The sequence below is a fragment of the Fistularia commersonii genome, chromosome 33, assembly GCF_037954325.1.
Source record: "Fistularia commersonii isolate RoL2024-O1a breed Wild chromosome 33, RoL_Fcom_v1.0, whole genome shotgun sequence".
In the NCBI taxonomy this organism is placed as follows: domain Eukaryota; kingdom Metazoa; phylum Chordata; class Actinopteri; order Syngnathiformes; family Fistulariidae; genus Fistularia; species Fistularia commersonii.
In genome coordinates this window covers 6,618,691-6,639,114 of record NC_141316.1, presented here as the reverse complement: position 1 = coordinate 6,639,114, position 20,424 = coordinate 6,618,691, and the positions used below count along the sequence as shown (strand labels likewise).

Sequence of the window (20,424 nt, the reverse complement as noted above, 5' to 3'; positions counted from 1 at the left end):
CAGAAATTACTCAATGTTGATGCCATGCCACTGGTTAGCATAAAAGAATGTCTTGTATGGGATCAATTCTAGCGTGGTAGCCATTCCGTCTGCCTCTCTAGAGCTTTTCAAGAAACCAGATGTCTGCTAAGATATCTCATGTGAAAACAGTTCCCATTTTTGGCCCTGATACTGAAAATGTGTCAGCAACAAGTCAACTGCGTGACAAGTTAGTCTAAAAATGGCTTTTTCCATCAACCATCTGTATGTATTCTGCTAAGATAACCCAATGCATCTGAAAAGATATCTTGGACCATTTTTAGGTGGCAGGTCTTCTACTTAAATGGAATTGCCAGAGTTGCTGTGAGCACAGTCTGGCAAGTCCCTCATTTTCATTGACTGTAAGTTTTGATTTATACTGCTTTGATTGCATTTATCACTGGGTCTGCTTCCACAAAGCCTTATGCAAATGTTCTCTTGCTTGGCAAAAGGTGGGATGCGAGAATGAATAGTGGATACATTTAGATATTTTGCGATATAGCTCAAAAATAATGAAAGAAAAACACATGGAGGTTAAATCAAGGTCCAAAGCGTGGAGGAATTTTCCGATTCTAACATGTTACTCTAATATGTCACCTACTGGATTAGGCCCTGAGGTCATAGTGGGGACAACATCAAATTTTAGGCTGCTTGTGTTTCCTAGGGGAGGCAGGCGCCATCCAGATAAGATCCCCATGGTAACCAAGGAAAGAGGATATGGCAATACTTCTTAATACGAGCGAGTGTGCAGCAGCCTCTCTCTTGAGTCAGATAACAATGATCCCAAAAGAGGAATGTAGCGACGGTAGAGAGCCTGCTGAGACACCAAAGTCATCCATAGAGAAGCACCTCCTTGTTTGTTTTAAACAAACAAACAAATAAGTTGAATTCCATATTCAGCAGATATTTATCACAGCCATATCAGGATAAAGACTACCAACGGCATCGTTTTGGTTCAAGGTTTAACGATTATCCAGAGAGAACACCTTCTAATGTGAGGCAGCGTCGTGCAGGAAGATGACTGATGAATCTTACCCCAACACAAAGATTTTTTTCCTCAAAAAAGTACGCATTCATATCCTCGCCCTGATTACCATTTTCAAAAAATGCATAATTCAGTATTTACTGAGTGAAGTATACAGAAATCAGAACGAAGTGCTTCACTCCAGTCTTAGTGGAGGTCAGCGTGAAACCCCTTGCCGACAGAATTGGACTGCAATATTGCAATTCTCTTACCTTGACAGGAGACCTCAGGCTTTTTACTGCAAGACTGTGCATGAGCTAATTTATGCTTGACAAACGCGTGAAAATAGATCTGTACATTTTGAATTTTCCTGAACGTCACTCCCTTCATACTTCCACGTGTCCTCTGCGTTGGAATGAACATTCAATGTTTTGGGCTCTAAAACAGCGGTCCCACGTGGACCTCTATGTCTCCTCAGCCACTCGACAATGTGTGGTGCAGTTTGAGATGCAAACTGCACCACACTGTCAGCACTTATAGCAACTAAAATGCTTCATTAGTCAAAAATAGTCATTTATATATATTTCTTCATTCGCATTTTAAGTCTCTACTGTGTTTGCTTGGTGCTTGTACTGCAATGTCATTTAAGGTCATGCAGTCATTTAGGAGTTTTATTAAGAGTACAAGTTTGTGAAAGACACAAGACATTTCCTTATTGTGCACATAATAAAAGCATCATCAGTGGAAAGATAGTAAAGGCAATGTATCAAACCACCTGTTCAACAGACCAAAAGCCCCTCAGGAACCTATTAGTGCCAACAGGCCACTGGACTATCCCATTAGAAAAACACAATTTCCTCTGTGCAACAAACTTCTCTCAAAAGCACGCAAAATATTTCCGCGCCTTCCAAAAACAAATTCTCCTCAGTCAGCGTCTCCATCAGAGGCCCACCGAGTCACATTTTAACAAACCTCGAACAACAATTAAACAGGTTTTCCTCAATTACAGTGAGGGGACAGTCCCAAGGTTACCTCTACTTCACCTCAGAGAGTTTCATGCATGCATACACTCACAGACACACACCCCTCCCTGCTGTATCATGCACAACATGCTCACACCCCCAGAGACACTGCTTGATTCCTTTGTAGTGCTCATTAGGAGAGTGTTGCGTCCAGCGTGTTTCTCTAATTTAATCATCTCTCTATCTCTCTCTCCCCCATCTACCCCCACCCCCCAACCCGCACTGCTGCCCCCAACCCCCGCTCTTTATCCTCTTCATTTGTCAGCTTTGAAATAAGTGAGAGGAAGACACCAGGGGCTGAAAGTGAGTGCGGGAGAAGAAAAAAAAAAAGAAGAAGCAAGACTGAAAGTCCTTGAGATGAGAAAGGCTCTCTTGGGAGTTCAGTTGGATTGGAGAAGAGATCTTGGGGAATTTGGATCAAGGGACTATGTCAGTAAAGGTCTGGATGACAGGATGTCGAAGGAGCAAACGCCGGCCGGCATCTCCTTTGAAAGCGTGACTTACTCGACATTCTTTTAGAAGGGGGCGCGGTCTCTATAACTTGTGTGAATCAGTGAAAGAACTTAAATGCAATCTGGAAAACGAAATTTCTGAAAGAAAACTATGAAGTTGGAGCGTCAATACTGTGCCAACACTCACCTGCATTCATACATAAATGCCATTATTCCATCTTTTGTTTTCCTGGTGTCAAAGAGAAAAGAAGAGGTACACACTAGTGTTGGGCAATAATAATTGATTATATTATTTCAGAGGATTTTTAACTGGTGTCATTAACGTGAACATACAGCAGTTTTGAAGAGCCTTGATTAAACTAAATTTCCTGCTGTCAAATATGTGTGTTTTCACTGTCGAGAGAACCAAAGCAATCTCATTGTGGCAGCTGGACTTGAGTTTTCTCCTTGAAAACGCTTCATCTCTCATCCCCGAGGCTTCTTTAGTTCAGAACTGAATTTATTTGTCCAAATGCATAAATACTTACAGGCCTAACTATTAATACACAAGTAATCTGAATAGTTCTTTCTTGTATGCTTTTTTTAAAGTTTGTTTGATGTTATTTCTTTGTCCCTTTATCTATATACTGCTAGATTATTTTTTCTATTCAATTAAAATTAGGGGTGATGTGAAAAAAGCTGAAAAGACTGTATTCTTTTTAACAATTTCATCCGAGACCAATAGGTAATTCATACTTCTTTTCTGGCTTGCCATCCGATAGCTGTCTGACAGATAATTGGAGGTATTACTGTGTTAGTGTCAGCAAGTCAAAAATGTTAAATTAACATATGAGGCACAAAACATTTTTCTAAATAAAAGGGCCAAAACAGGAAATGTGAGGGCAAAACATATGAAGGATAGAGCAGAATTTCTGGGAGCAGAAATACAGTTGCCAATTTGCTGTCGCCAACAGGCAGCAGTGTTGACAATGCCAGTTGACAGCCAGCTTCCCCCAGCCATCATCCATTCATTCAGTATTGTAAATAAACAGTTTAAGGGAAAATGTCAGCCGCTTGGCGGAAGGAGCAGCTCATGCTATAGTATCTCTCCCACCCCCAAGCATCCAGCCCAGTTGCCAGACAAGTGACAGACATGGCGAGTAATGAGAATGGCCTCACACAACCTGCTCGGCCGGGGCTGACGGTAACCCAGGCTGACGCCGTAACGCTTAAAGGTCCCTAAGGCCACGGCAGTTGAAACCCTGTGGTTACATTACCTATTGTGTGTGTGTGTGTTTGAAATATATCTTGCCCTGACCAATAAATGTGACTGATCCAAAGCAGACAGTGAACAGATGCAGAAAATGGATGGCGGCAACATTTGGTCTAAAACATATGTAGACCAAGGCCCATGGGCCAGATACGGCCTGTGCGGAGGAAGAATCCAGGCCACTGGATGATTTATATATTTGATAATTCTGGCCCGTGGCACGCCGCACTACAATCCCCACAGGCAACACAATGCACTTCATGAGACATCTCTTTCACTTGTAGTCAACCCTTAAAACACACCGGTCGGCACCTATTAACTTCCACTGAATGTTTGCCTGTCAGTAAAGAGAGCCAAAATTGGGTAATTAGTCGAATATTTCATATATCAGTAGTAGAATGTTACATGGGCATTATTTAGAGATTAGATTTTGAATCTTATGCGTTTTTGTCTCCACTGGAATTTGGTCTTTTTTGTGAAACTATTTCCTTAACTTGAGTATGGCTTGTTCAATAGATAACTCTCACGAAGTACTCTGTGATGTTGTAAAAATAAAAAAAAAAAAAGGGCAGCGATAGTGTGATGCCGGTTTACATGTCATTCACTTCAAAATCAAAACCAAAAAAAGTAAGGCACAAATTGCAGTGTGACTAAGCTGGACCAAATAAGCACTGCATATAAATAACAAATGACAGACTGTACTGTATGAAAGAGAAAAATATCTCCTTAATAACTTGCCTAAACTGTAAGGTCACTCCCCCTTTATGCTCAACAGGATTCAACCAGAGAGTCGCTAAAAGAAGAAATGAGAGATGGCTCTGCTTGCCGACTCCTCTCTCTTTGTCCTGGTCCATTCCTTGAGGCCAGCTGCCAGGGCTGGCACCGCATGCTCGCTTTCTAATTGTCATGCAAAGGATGGTCTGCTTTAGTTGGCGGCCCGCGGCCCTTTTTGCTGAAATTAACTTAGAAGTATGCTCTGCCTGCCTTTTACCCAGTTATCAAATCAGGTAGGTGGACATCAGAAAAACATGCTCAGATAATGAATGAATGAAACCACTTGTTGCCGATGCTTGACGAACCACACAGTCACAGGCCTTTCACAGCAAAACACGCCGACACTGTCAATGGATAGAAAAGGTCAGAATTTCCCCCAAGAAACATGCTCTATTCAACAACCTGCTTAGGAGGCTACATGAAGAATCCTGTGATGTATTTAATATTACAACACAGATGATAAGATGCATCACAGATGGCAGTGTTTTTATCATTTTTATTTTAATATTTGAGTTAATATTTGCTTTACAGGATGCTTTCAATCATTATACCTTGGTTACTCATCAAGTAGCAGGAGGTGAAACACAAATCAAGTTAAAACAAGTAAGCCTTTTAATCAGGGTTAGGTCAGCGATGTAATGTTGGTTTACTCAACCAGCCAGTTCTGGAGGTAATCAACGAACAAACTCCTGTTTCTTCTGAAAATCTATTTGTCTTGCTCAAGAGAAGAGGCATCTGGTGAACTGAGAAACCAGCGGCCACCGAAACAATAGGAGTCAGCTAACATGTTCCAGCTGAAGATAAAATCCAAACAGGAGTTTGGTTAAAGATAGAGTGCAAACAATGCACGCTCTTGTTAGAGATGATTGAAAAAAGGCCTCATGTTCTCCACCTAACACAAGTATTCATCTACCAAGCAAGTCCCGGAGCTAAAGCTTTGCTGAGCTTGGCATAGCCAGAGGGAATCCAGATGTTTGTGACTGATATATGTGTCATGTTGTAGTGAGAAGTCTCGCGTTAACAAAAAGGTAGGGAACAAGATGGTATAATCAAAGACAGAACCATTACTGTTTTATAGATTCATGAAATTAATACTTGCTTTTTAAGTCCTGCTGGCCTGATAAATGAAAGAAAAATCATCTTCAGCGGAGAAACTGAAGTTCTCTGAGGTCAACAAGAGAGCCACGCTTTTTCATTGAAGAACATCAGATGTTGTCACAAGGCAGTATGAGTGTTTAAGGTCTCCGGCTGAGACACAGAAGAGGGTAATGTTCAATCCTCCTTCCTTTCTTCAACAAGGAATAATGTATAACTGAGATGTCCCACAGCACCTGCTCTTCACAAAGTCCATTTATTAGAGCGGGACGATTCTGGAGCTCATCCAATTAATGGACTATACATAATGTATACCAAACATATATCATTCTCAAAAAAGCTGAAGAGGGCCAGAACACAGTGCTCATCTGACTTTGGCTTAAAACGTTATTGAAATACTTTTCAACAAAATAAAATTAAGGGTTTTTAGCTGTGCTGAATTAAATCCCTTGAGTCTGTTAAGTGTTTAACACACATTTGGTGAACTGATCAGTATCAAACAACGTTTGCTTACTACCTCCACTGCTCTGAGAGGGGGATAAACAGAACAACCTACTTTTTTTGTGGGAGACGAGTGCTGTGGCTATTGATCATTTCCGATTTTTCCAAACAAATCTGGTCTAAACAGAGCGCATTGGTGAGAAAAATGAATCTTCTAAAAGTTGCAAGATCTGTCACCACATGAGCCTGGATGCAAACAAGGCATAAAACAACTTGATTGGGGATATGGCGTATAGACGCGTGAAACCACAGCTGTTCCTAAATAGAGTACTGTTATCTGTAATTTGGGAGAGTCATTTCAAACACGTTGAAATAAGTGTAGCATTTTATGAGCCCGCCAGTGGTACCAGATGCCTTGACATAATGCTCAGGGGACCTGCGCCGGAGCATTTGGTCTGACAGAGGAGGCTGTGCAGAGTTACATTTCATGTGACTGGCATCTTTTGAGTTCACATCATGTCATTCAACCGCTAGCCAATATAATATAAAAATAGTATCATGATACAGAGTGCATCGTTCATGTTTATAATATCTGTAAAGGCACTTTATGTACTCACTCAAACCCCTTGATTCACATGACAACATCAGCCTGAGGGTTTTAGAAATGTCTGAAACTGCAGTCTGCTTGAATGAACTTCATAACTCAGTTTGAAAGAATAAAATCAACAGGAGAACATTGATATCTGATGTGACTTTTGTGCCACTACATGGATTTCAGTGAGGTTGAAAGAAAAAAAAAATTGAATGACTCTTCTCTTTGACAAACGTTACCTGTCCACCGGAGAGGATGTCTCACTTTATCCGAAATTAATTAAAGGTTGTGTTTGTGTTGTTAAATTGTTTAGCTCCAGGTGAATTTTTAAGTGGTGAATACATTTCCAAAATTTTCAATTAAAAAAATGTTCATGCAACTGTTGGTCCACCCTTTTATTGCTGCTATGGCTTGTCATCTTGCTTTTACACTCCACCTGGAGATATTAAAGCATTCGTGTGGTCCCGTCATATTTATTCATGAATTTCACCATTATGCAACTACTTGATGCTTCCCCTGAATACCTGTTGAGAGCTATTTGCCCTACATCATGAAAGGCTTTCTCAAAAAACAAGTAGTGGAAATCATTAATTATTTCACCTGCTAGCCATAAATTTCAAATCTTGAGGTAAAACAAAAAAACAAACAAACCTCTCGCAGTACCCGACTCTGTTAATTGAATGTAGTTTCACAACGACATCAGATTTTCACCCATGGCTGTACACAGTTATCTGTCTCAGTATTATAGTACCACATAGTACAAAGAGGAAGGCCCCTAGCAGACTTTAGAAATTGATCAAATTGAGGCATTAAAGAGTAATTAATGGTGGGTGGTTAATTTCAGATATGAAATGATGTATAACAGGCCTGGCCAACCTGTGGCTTCCAAGCCACATGCGGCTCCTACGTTCATGACGATTTTTATGTTTGTGTGTGTTTTTTTTTGCTGTGTGCGGAGAACGCTGGAGCTGCACGCGATTGTACGAGTAAAAAACACACAAACACAAAATTCGCCATGAACTTGAGAGCCGCATGTGGCTCCGAAGCTACAGGTTGGCCAAGCCTGTTGTAGAAGGAGCCAGAATAACTGGTTTTACCTGTGACTTGTGCAGACTTACTGTAGCACCAAAATGGTAAAGGTGGAGGGAAAAAAACAATAATACCTATTGAGTAGTTCATGAAGGCGACATTTTCTAATGCTTTTAAATGATTCCTTTTCTGATCTGCTCTATTTACCTGGCATGGCATGGACCAGGTCACCACACAGCACGATAAACCTTGGCCTAGGTCTGAGCTTGTTCACTGCCTCCACAGCCAGCTTTGTGAGCTCAACCTCCTCGGCCCATTCGTCTCCTCCTCCATCGCAGTCACCCTCCCTCCATGCTTTCATCAAACCAAGCTGGGGGTCCGCAGCCTGTATAAAGTAAAATGGTCCGGTCCACTCTCGTTCCACATCTAGGGAAAAAAAAGACACAACGCCTATAAGCCGGTGATAAGAGACAAGGCTTTAAAGCAGAGCTGATAAAATATTTCTGATCGTTGATCATTCAGTTGGTTGTTCTATCTAGTAAAGGTTGGATAAAGCAAAATCCTAGCCTGTTTGTGCCTATAACCTTCAATAATTTTCATGACCCTAACCAAGCTTTTCTATGCAAACAGCAAAATAAACAAAAGGTAATATCTATGGATACCAGAGTTAGAATATAACATTGAGACTGTCACTGTGACTAACAATGGAAAGCTCAGGGAAATCTGTATGAGGAACGGCAGTTAATTTAATAGGGTGAGTAAGGAACATCTCCCACTTGACATCTTTGTTAAGACAAACAAAAAAGAACAGTATTTTTGCTACTTTATCATGATAGCAGCAAAATCACAAAGCAAGTTTGGACCATGTATTTCCAATTACTGTGCAGTGTTACAGTATGCTGCTGCATTTGCGACAAAAGACATTGTCAAGTTGTGACTCATTATAACTTCAAATTCTAATAAGATCTTAGGACATTTAGCCAAACGAGCATTTTTGTCACATTTTGTCTGTTGTTAAATATTAAAATAAATGAGAGCTGAAATGCGATTTCAGTATATGGATTTAGCATTTGCTTTGCTATTTGCACAAACACCCTTTCCACCACAGCGATTTAACATTGAAGGATATGCCTTTTATAAACAGAGGCCATGACTTTTATACCTGCCGTGCTCATTTCAAATGGTTTAAAAAAACTGTTATTTCCACAACTCACTGCACATCACGGTACACAGGAACGGAGCATTTGTACAGATTACGTGCCATCGCAGCATTAGTCATTGGGCAATAAAAGGCTTACGATGAAAGCTTCCCGTTTAAGTGTTTATTTCAGAACGATCCACATTTGATTGGTAAAAAGCGCCTCAGGATTTATGAGTGGGGAATGAAGATTCGCATCAGGGCAAGAAGGACAGCCCTCTGACAAGTTGTATATTCTTAGTCCCTGAGCAACATATCCTTAATAATTAACAAACATTGTGCTACATGGGGCAGAATGAATGGCAAGTGTTTTACATAATCTTTATATTACATAACGGAATGGCCCGACAATTTAATTACTCTCAATATTCATTCAAAAGTCCACTGCCGTGCCTGCAGTGCTGATGGTAATGGCTACATGTGACATGAAGGCCGACACAGAACGCCCCCCAAAAAAGGGATGCGGAAAAGGATTTCCTACAAATGCACAATGGCTGAGAGCAGGTACCTGCTCTCCTGATTTACTTATTTAGTTTCCAAAGGATTAGAAAGCAGTAATGTAGTTAGGGATCTCGGTCGGTGAAGTGTCGGCATCTGCATTCTGAACTGATCCCCTCTCTCACGCTCGACAAGGGCTGTGAGCCGTTCAGGATCCTCTGTGCTTTATATGCTCTCCGTGTATCTCTCTCCCTAATGAGTTTATGATAATTCTGTCCTCCAGAGAAACTTGAGAGGCGATAGGGAAAGAAAGAGCGACTAAGAGTGTCCTCCTCCTGGGGAAAAAGGCGAGCACGGGCTTAACAATGATCCCTTTAGTGTAAATGACATTTGTGAAAGCACAAGCGAGAAACGCTGTCTTCAACTTCGTTTATGATTATTATCATGTCAAATACCGTCGGTACAAAGGGGTCAAGCCTTGATGTGAACTTATGGCTGTAGATTATGAGCAAATTTAACTCGTTACCCTTACTTAACCTCATCTGCAGCGCAAATGAGCAATCTGCCAGAGTTTTCAAATACACACCTTTACACAAAATGAGCACACTTCGAATTTCTGCAGTTAAGCAAATAATGGCAGGGTGCTTTCTTATGGAAATCCGTGCCTTGCAACGAACAGGTAACACCTGCTCCCTTTACACATTGGAATTCTCAAATCAGACAGGCATGGAGTGCTATGCACGTACAAAAAGGTGTATTCTGGTGCCAGAACTGAGTACTAAGCAATCTTTTTGTCATTGTCCCAAAGTTGACACAATCAGTAAAGTAAACGTTGAGTTTGAAAAGAAACCCTGTCCACTTTATTTTGACGAATCAAGCATACTTTGCCTAACCTCTCTCTCTCCCCCTCTCCCTCTCTCTCTCGCTGCAGTATGAACTATTTGGCAAAAGACAAGAAAAATAACAACAACCCGAGAATCTGAGAGTTCTCGAATCTCCAGTGGCAGAAGATAAGAGGAGGCAGCACTGGGCCAACGCCAGCTTCAAACACGAATTGCAAAGATCTCTCAGGTGGCAAATAGTAGGCTCCAAACAAACCTAATCACCATGAGAAGAAAGCACAGGGGTTTATTTTATCAGTCAATAATAAATTAATTCACATCGCCTCAGTTGTCTATTCTAGTCTCAGCCTGTGAACAAACAGACAGGACAGTAAGGGTTGTGTAAAAAACAGTGGAGCGCTGAAGTCTACTTTTGAGGTTTTGAACATCCCAAATAAATACTTTTAAATTATCTTCATGCTTGTTTCTTACCGGGGGGAAGTCAGAAAGGATAAGAACTCTTTCTCCACGTTACAGAGACGTGTTTCAGTTCCACCCGTGACTTTCATCACGACTTTGCTGTGAGGTTTCCGCTGACACTATTAGCCCGTTCACAACTTCTCACGCCTAACCTGACGTTATTAAACTTGTAATAATTTTGAGAAGAAAACACAGCACAAAAGTACCGTTAAGCCACGGGTTTAGAGACATAAAAAGCCAGCGGGCCGAGCTGTTAAACCTGTGCGTGACTGCGGTTCCACAAAGTGACCCAGCACCTGTCGCCGCTTAAAGCCCGACCCGCTCCGCTCTGCCCGGCCAGCGAGCTAACGCATCACCCCGGAACGTCAGTTGGCTAACCGGTGCTAAAGTAGCTAAGGCCGGTCGGCTACCTTCACTCAGTCCGATGAAAGTCCGCTGTTTTGCCCTGAGAAAGATATCCTCGGTCTCAGCCATGAGACCCGCTTTGTATGAGCGACAAACTCGTACGGTTGTCGCGCTCGGCGCTGCGTGCTGCCCCGGCTCGGCTGCCTCGGCTGTCCCCGCTGCTAAGCTAACCCCCGGCGACGATCGACGATCGACTGCGTCGCCTGGTTGTAACCATCGGCACTTCGCTGCAGCGGCACCTAGTGTGTAAGGGAAAAAAAAAGGGGGGGGGGGGTTAATTCCTCCAAACGTTTACTGGAATGTGCAGAATGCCGTTTCTCTTCCTGTAACAACACCACCATATCTCATTTACATTTATTATTCCGCTTTTCAGACTGGGAGTGAACACATACCGAGACCGTTAGCTTAATTCGTTCTCCTGACTTTAGAGCTAGCAACAACAAACAGACACTTACGGGTCAACAGTTTGCGAAAGGTGAAGCACTGAAAAACACTAAAAAAACAGTTACTGGGCAACAGTGGTTATGACACAGATGGTTTCACTTTGTACCGTTTAAACCAGACATTTTTAATGTGTCAGATTCTTGAATTCCCTTGAGAGACCCTCCAAGAGTCAGAAATTAGGACCACGGACAGCGACCGTATTCTTTCAGCGCCCGAGGGTGAGGCAAGTCGAAGGAGCATTTCAAAAAGCTTCTCCCAGTTATTCAAATATTCAATTCCCCCTTTTTTGTCAACATTCGGCAGCTTCACCAAATAGGTTGATGCATTTTGAGATATTCTATTGAATGCTTAGTTTCAGATACATTATACACACATGTGGTTACATTTTTCTTAACATGTTTTGATTTTCTCTCAATGATTCATTATTGTCATTCATTCGGATGAGAATGAAGTGAAATTGGTAACTTGAGGCCTGCTGGACAGCCTGTAGCAGCAGTCAATACAGATGTGTATGAAATATGCTCCATAGATGGTCACTGTATAAAGAAATGAACAATGTACACACAAAATATACCAGATAGGCATTAATTTGATTATAAGCATGAGCATGATAAGGTGCTGTGTATTCTGTGCTAAATGGAGGTCTTAGATCGAGATGTCTGCTCAAGTTTTAACACTCATTTATTCATTCATTCATTATATATACCATTTATCGTGCATCCTAACTGTCACTGGGCGAAAGTTAGGTGGGGTTGCCACTTTATCACAGGGGTACATATCAAAGATCCCCCTATAAGTTAATTCATGCCAGAATGAAAGGAAAGGTGTACAAGACAGTCGTGAAACCGGCGATAGCGTACGGTTTAGAAGCAGTGGCACTGATGGAAAGAGAGGAAGCAGTGATGAGGATGTTTGGGTTCTCTTTGTGAAAGGCAAGGATGGATAGGTGAGTCAATCAGAGGGAGGGTCCATGCTGGTAGGCAGATGATTACAATATATTATTATTTTTTTGGAAGACAATCCAGGTCCAATATCAAGCAGGATCATGAAGCGGGAACTTGAACCCACCAGGTGTAAGACCACTGACCTTCATCTCGCTTCCAGAAGTGGACCTGATGAACCCTTGACTTGTCTCGGCAAGACGAACATCACGGTATTGATTGTTTTCCCTTGCTTGATATTGGGTGGCACATGGTTGGTCGTGATCTCTGCAATAAGCAATTTTGTCCTCCGAGCCTGGTAAAACAAAGATCTGTGTTTTCTATCCAGCAAATAATTGATTTTACTTATCAGCTCCCCTGGAATCAGTCGGTGAATCATGGTCGACCCATTAAAAAAAAGAAAATATGTGATGGAGTAAAAGCAGTCAGCTTATCCCTTTGAGTCAGCAAAGTTTGTTATCAAAGAAGGTGGGCGCCAAGCAATTTGCTTATTTGTTTTAAATGGATCGCATCTCTATCTCAGCTCTTCTCAGATCCTTTAACATAGACTTGATGTTTCACTTTGACGTCTAAAATAGCCATGCTTTCACAGGGGTGGCAGCACATTATCAAATAATCATCATATCTCTCTGATTGGTTATGCAATGGAATATGTGAAATAATTTTTTGCAAAAGAGGGAGTGGTGGTGGTTGGGGGGGGGGGGCACGTCTTCCCTTGAAACAGATTGGTGGTGTGTGTAGCCCACTGCTTTTTATCATAATATTTCATAATAAACCCTCTCCGTCCTTGGCCTTCGCAGTCTCCCTCCCTTTTCCTGTTTTCCTCCTCCTCTTCCTCCTCCTCCTCCTCCTCCTCCTCCTCCTCCTCCACCTCTCCTTTTGCGCACCAGGCTCTCCCACCCTCGGCTCTCCTCTCTCATTGCGCCCTCATCCTCGGTGCGGCTCGCGTCTCTGCCCACTCCGGTGCGTAAGAGCGCACCGATGGATCTGCGGAGCGCCGCACGCCGGCCGACGGCTCGGTGAAAAGACGCAGGGGTGGGGGGACGCGGAGCAGACAGTGCGCATTTTGGCGAGCACTTCGATTTAATCAGTTCTTTTGCTGTGTGTGTGTGTGATTTTAGGAGGGCGGGGGGGAAGATGGTATTTTGGTAAAGATGTCCACCAGCTCAGATGACTGTGCGTCGCTCGTTGCGTGTGTGTTTCCGGACTTTTCCCCGTATCATGACCGTGCGTCTTCCCCGCTCCGTGCGAGTCTCTGCGTTTTTTCCGCGTGAAGTTGAACAGTGGAGAGGCAACAATGAGAGGGAGATCCTTCCTCCTCGGCTTCTTGTTGCTCAAAGTTACGGCTCTTGTGTGCAGTGCTGACGGGGAGCCCGGGCTACTCGGGGGATTCGTGATGATCGCCACCTCCAACGGCTCCAGGGAGGAGGAGAGCGCGTCCGAGGAGACCCCGCACACGGAGGACAAATGCCGGGGCTACTTCGACGTGATGGGCCAGTGGGACCCGCCGTTCGTTTGCAAAACGGGCAATTATTTGTACTGCTGCGGCACCTGTGGCTTCCGCTTCTGCTGCTCCTACAAGCACTCCCGGCTGGACCAGAGCACCTGTAAAAACTACGACACGCCGATCTGGATGAAAACCGGACAGACCCCCTACAAGAAGATGAACAAGATGCACGACAGCACCAAAGACAAGACGAACTTAATTGTTTACATCATATGTGGAGTAGTGGCCATCATGGCGCTTGTGGGGATTTTCACCAAATTGGGACTGGAAAAGGCGCACCGGCCCCAGAGAGAGAACATGTCCAGGTGAATCCCGAGGTCTCTCACTTTCTCCGTCTCTCCCTCCCTCCTTCCCCCTTCCCTCCTTCTCTGTCTGCTCCTCTCAGTGCGCTTGTTTACAGGGAGGACTCGCAGTTGAATCCAAGGCGTTCAGCGTAGCTGCGCCTGTGGACATGATGGGAATAAATGAGATCAATTATATTTGTAGTTTGACAAAGCCACCCTGTCTCCACATTAACAAGTGGTGGCATTTTCTTTTCTGAAATGGGTGGCGCTGGGGGTGCACAGCGTGCTCTCACTTCAGCGTCTACCCATTGTGCTTGTGGCATAAAATTATAACATTATGTGAGTTCCTCTTCTCCCATCAGATGGGGGCGTTTTTCTCTCCCCCCCACCAGAGTCAGGGGCAATGCAAATGCATCATGTCATATTGTGCAATGCTGCGTTTTGCAGACAGTTGTGGGTATACAATGATCTGCACAATATGTATATATGTACAGTATATATGTATACATACAAATACATGCATGCAGACATCGATTTAAGGCAATCACATCTTCCACTTGACTGCAGCACTTTCCTTAACAGATGCGTCGCAGCAGCGCAGCTCAACTGAGTAATCAAATTAGCCATGTTGCGCACATGTTGCCCCAGTGTATGGCATCACAATAGTGTAAAGCGCTAGGTGAGGCACCCTGAGGTATCTAGTTTTTTTTTTTTTAAACTTCACCAAGATCTGGATGGCTCTTCAGCCACTGAATAACAACAATGCATTGTGCAGCATTAGCTAACCATCACAGAGGGTTTTTGCGGTGCTGAGCCTCATTCCTCATGTTTGATTCCCCCATCGATCATTTTTTCCTGTCTCCTCTCCCCCCTTCCCATCATCAGGGCCGTTGCCAGTGTGCTGCAGGGCGGGCGTCCAGGTGAGCAGTACCGGGGGGAGGAGGCCCTCGGGATGCATTCGCAGCATTTTGTTTCCAGGGCCACGAACCTGCGTGAGTTGTTTCTTTTATTGGGAATTTGAGCATTTAACAAACTGTTGCCAACCTGGAGCGATTAGAGGCTTGGGGATGGATTGACATAACTGACCAATGCCTCATGGTTCAAAGTAAATTCCGCAGAGGAAACATTATCTGGGTGTGACTATGTGACTGTGGAAATGTTCATACAGGATTAAACTTAATCGTTATCTTTGCAGAAAAAGGCTCTGACTACAAAATATGATTTCATGCTCCAAATACCAACCAAGATAGCTTCCCTTTGTCATGTCTAATTCAATAACTTATTCATGTTTTTGTGTGTAAAATTTTAAATGTTTAAAGCAAATAAAGCCCGTTTATTATTCATCGAAAATGTACGAGGTGGTCTTGAAAGTACAAAACCTGATAAGAATTCCTTTCGCATCATTAGAAAGACACAGAAAATTAGGTGGAGAGGGGTGACAGGGAAAGTAGCTCATTTGAAATGACTTGAATGCATCCATATTTGTCCGTGGCCAAGTTAAAGTGGACAAATGCATAGATGTGAAAAGTGGGGATCAACGCAGTCACAAACTAAATAGACAGGAAATAAGAGAAAACCTCCAACCTTGAAGGTAAAGCAGCAGGAGTGCGCCAGCTTCCCTGCAGGCTCGTTCCCATTTTGTTGAAACGACAGAAATGGTTTTGGTCTTATTTTGCACTAGCCAGATATCCATCCATTTCATAACATGCCTTTTCTGCAGCGTCGCAAATCCGACTGTTATTCACTGTTTTATTTTGGTACATGCCTACTTGATATAATGAGAGAGAGAGAGAGGAAAGTGGGTGTGTGACTTGGTGAGGAAGCAGTGGTGGTAGTGATGGTGTTGTGTTTATGTGTGTGTCTGTGTGTGTGTGTGTGTGTGTTGGTGGGGGGCGGGGGGAGTTTAAAGCGTGGTGGGGGAAGCACAATACAAAGCATATGAATGCCATCTATTTCTGCTGCGTCCCGTGGGCTGTGGCAGTAAGCTTTTTTTTTCCTTGTGTTTTAAAACCAAAGATCAAAAAAATGGACACACGCGCACAGAAACACACACAAACACACACAGTGGAAATAAAGCTGTGAGAATTTTACTGATAAGTTTCACTTAGGCAGAGAAAAGATAATAGACATAGTTTTCTTTTTGCGCCATTTTTATTAGCAATCAATTTGCTCAATTTGCCAGTTTCCCTTACCTCTATCCGTGTTTAAAACACAAAACAACAAAGAAAATTGGCAATCAGACCAAGGTTCTGGAGGGTGTCAATTTTAAGCAAAATCAGAAACTGTCATGTAATGATACCAATGTACCTCAAAGTTTTGTGAAAGTAGACATACAGAACTATGTTTACGTGTGAGTGTGAGTTACATGTAATGGTGAATCCTACAGCGGCTTTATAGGATACCGACAGGGTGACATAACCCTACTTGGTGTGAAGCACTACGCCCACAGACACCATCAACATCATGATGAGAGTGCATCTCGTGGCAAGGGGGAGAGAAAGGCCTCGGTCATTAAAATGGTTTGCATTCAAAGAGAGGTGGGGTGTTGGCCTCAAAAAGTGCTACCGTGAAAAGAGATAAATAACACTTCCACCCGGGGCCGAGGACTGTGTCTGTGCAGGGCCTCTTTCTCCACTCTCTGCGGGAAAGATGCGATAGCGGGATACCCTCTCACCTGAGTGGCCAGGAGGACACTGCTGTGAAATAGTGATTATTATTTGCAGCGTGGAACCTGCTCCCTTGAACTCTCCAATCTTTGGGCTTGTGGGTAATCATGTGGAATGTTATTAACCTCAATGATCGGGCCGGAGCCAAAGAGCCACCCGATTGGATCAGAGGTCCTTCCACTGGCAACGGAGACAATTTATCACAGGGACTGGAAGGGGTGTTTGGAGAGGAGATAAATTAGGTATGGATTTGCTGGATATGGACATGTTATTCTTGTTTTAAGTGATTAACACAAGCCTCACCGACTGAAAAGAGCGAGAGGATTGCTCACTAAAAGCGTTGCTGTTAATGCAAAGGACAGAGTGAAGAAAATTGAAGAGTGATAATTGCAACGTAACAATAAGTGCTGGAGTTAAAAGGAGCCATTGTGCAGGTGCGCAACCGGAGGGAATGGAGTTCAGATATGCCGCAGGTTTGTGCTAGAGAATCTATTTTTAGTGCAAACTACATATTGATTTTAGCTTATAGCCAGATTACCCTATTACTGACATCAATGAATCGGGGCTGGCAAGCAAGTGTCTGCTTCTTATAGAGAAGGAGAAAATTCCTTTGGGCTTTATGTGACTGTCTGTCAAAGAATGCAATTTGCACATCATTGAATCAGTTATGGCCACCGCTGCTTTATTATTGACACGGATCCCCCCACAAGTGCCTCATTCAATTTATTTGTCAACAAAGATATGGAGCAGTCAAATCCATATACCCAGTATATACTTGGCTGTGCCATATTTGCTCTCATCAATTTTCACATGTAGCACAAATGCAAGAGAATCATACTATCGATTCACAATGCAAAAGCCCAAGACCTGAGTTGGTTCTCTTCGGGGGCACTGTCACAGGGGCCTCGCTCAGGCGGGTGCATGTTAAAAATGGACGCATTATGTTTTTTGAACACCAGAGCTGATCATCTCAATAGCAAGGGAGACTGTTTAGCTGCAGAGCATGAGACAATAGTCTTATACTGCAGGCCTAGTATCAATGCTGTGTTTGAGTTACTCTACCAGTCAATATGTCTTTGTTCCTTTTTCTGTTGTTTGGCGAGGCACCACAAACAAACTATGAGTCTGGTAAAATAGTGCTCAGTGTACAAAATTGAGAATAGAACAACTTGTCACAATGGGCCTTAAACAGTTGCTACTCAATCAGCAAGCTTGACCCTCTCTATTGGTAACTTTATTCACTTATTTTACAGAAAGACTGCAGCTGTTGCCCACAGCTCCTCCTGGAAACTAGAGTTACACTACATGACACACACTTTATCAGACAATTAGCGATAGCGACTTTTCCAGTCAACCCAGTAGTCTCTGCATTCAGTCACAAGCCAAATATTTTGACCTTTGTAGACTGCAAGCCGGTAACTATGTTATATATAACCAGTTTAAAACAAAAGGGGTGAATATCTTATCTTATTTACTTTATGTCCGTTTGTTATGCAGAACATGACTGATCAGCAACTTCAGGGAACCATAAAACTGTAGGTTTCAAATGTCAAAATCCCATATCTCTTCGCTTTCAACATCAAAAGACTGACGACGCAAAGATGGGGGACTGGGAAAGAGAAGTGACAGAGAGGAACAAAAGGGAAGAGCACAATGTATAGAGTCAAAAAGATCTTAGTGACAGCGCTCACACTGACAGCGGCAATGTTTTGTGCTGAAGGACAGGTCCTCCTGATTGTCAGACATGACTCAGTGACAATGATCAAAGTTTTGTTTCGACGAACAGTCCCATTAAGGCGTCGCCTCTTAATTCAGGGTGACTCCCAGCATTCTTTTTGGTGCCGCGAACCAAAAATGCTCTGCATTTCTTGCATTCAACTGCAGCTAATCTCATTATTAAGCAGTACAATGTCACCTCTTATTATGGTCAACCCCTCCTATACCTATTTAGCACATGCAATACTCTTTATTCAAAACTCAATTTAACCATTGCGGGCATAATTACCTTCCCGGCAGTTATAATCCCTTCCTAAACATTCTGAGATGGGAAAGATGAAATTTTAATAGGTAATTGCTTCTGAGATGGTGCAGGGATGAGAAAAGGCCTTGTCTGCAAAATACTCCAGCTCTGCCTTGTGTATGGATATTTGTGGGCGTGCATGCGTGCGCGCAGGATCCGTGTGCAGATGTGCGTGTTTATGCGAGTGCGAGCCTGTCAAAAGGTGCCGTGCATCTCCTTCGTCAAAAGTAGGTGACTGTGTGACCTTGTCTTCGCTGCTGTCATCTGAGCCTTCAGTGTGTCACATCTGATTGTAGGGTGTCAGTGCAGAGAGAAAAGCATCAGCTAGTGAACAAACATGGCGTGCATGCAGTGGGAACAGGCAAGAAGAGACCAGGTAAGAGAAAACTAAAAAAAAATATAGCTGAAGGTATGTGAGGCTCCACTCCAGCGTCAGCTCTGTTTGAAGCTCAGATTCTTCCTTCATGTTCAAACTGCAATGAAAAGCAGGTGAAGTGGAGCTTCCATTAAGAGTTTCTCTTTTTGGTTCTTAGTTCATTGGAGGGACAGCCAAGCTGCCACCGGCTCTGCAGATGATTTTCAAAACAGTAACCAAATCCTCCGTGCTGTTCCTTTTTACAAACGGATCCCCTCTATTTCACACCGGTGATTCCCGAGAACACCAAGCTCTTTCTTTTGCTTTCGGCTACTCCCTACAGGGTTCGCCGCAGCGAATCAGCTTCCTCCATCTAACACCAGGCTAACGTTCATAAAGTGAGACGGGGGCACTCATATCACTGTTAAACCTTTCAGAGATACAGCTAATTAAAGCAATAGCTCACCACAATGGGACTCTGTCTCTTTAACTTTTACACGACTAGTTAAATAGTACATGACCCCTCTTCTCGGTGCAACTTGTCACTAACATGAATTGATACATATAATTAAAGTCTCACGCAAAACATCCGATATAATCGCTTAAACAGCATTGTTTTTGAGTTCCAGCCAAATATCAACTGTGTCAAAAAAGTTGGTGTTGAGCTAAAGAGAGGAGGAATTCAATTACCTGAATCACTTTTCCAAAAGTTAGCTAGCAAAGCAGACAGCAGTTATTGGCAAAATCTTCGCACAACGTGCGGAGTAAGCCGAGCAAAAGAAACATCATCGATCTCATATCTGTTTGCTAATATGGAACTGGTTACGTAAACTGGATGAATTTTCTGATGTTACCGATTGTGAAAGAAGTTCAAACGTTAAGAGAAAGCGAATGTGCTGTGATTTGCCAGCTCAGACGGAAATACTTACATACATTTCGACATCTTCTTTGAAACAGATGGACAGGGACTTTCCATACTGGAGCCAAATGTGTTACAAAATGTTGAATTCGATCCAATAACATGAATAAACAATGGACTTTCGAGGAACAGCGTCTTTGGATACGGCTTCCATTTAAGTGGGCCAATGCTTCAAGTAATATATGTTGTGATGACATTAGTTGGCACTTGAGAAATATATTGTTCTCTTGCCAGGTTCAGGGTTTATGAGCTTATGAGCGACAAAGTCAATTAGGTTTATATCCGCATAATGTTAGCCACTTATAATGTG

At 42.9% G+C, this 20,424-nt stretch overlaps 2 protein-coding genes across 2 annotated transcripts in view; one reads left to right on the top strand and one right to left on the bottom strand.

Annotated features, from left to right (window-relative positions):
- The window catches only part of cpped1 (calcineurin-like phosphoesterase domain containing 1), a 33,326-nt gene extending 22,141 nt beyond the window's left edge, over positions 1-11,185 (bottom strand). The window contains exons 1-2 of the mRNA XM_086140806.1: positions 10,984-11,185; positions 7,844-8,062 (exon numbers count right to left, since the gene is read on the bottom strand). Coding sequence (XP_085996932.1) covers positions 7,844-8,062; positions 10,984-11,047 — 283 coding nt within the window. The 5' untranslated portion in view covers positions 11,048-11,185. The remainder of the gene's footprint in view (positions 1-7,843; positions 8,063-10,983) is intronic.
- A 2,082-nt stretch (positions 11,186-13,267) lies between these two features.
- Positions 13,268-20,424, top strand: part of shisa9a (shisa family member 9a) — a 58,265-nt gene continuing 51,108 nt past the window's right edge. Inside the window, exons 1-2 of the mRNA XM_086140854.1 lie at positions 13,268-14,175; positions 15,040-15,146. Of these exons, the coding sequence (XP_085996980.1) occupies positions 13,661-14,175; positions 15,040-15,146 (622 nt within the window). The 5' untranslated portion in view covers positions 13,268-13,660. The remainder of the gene's footprint in view (positions 14,176-15,039; positions 15,147-20,424) is intronic.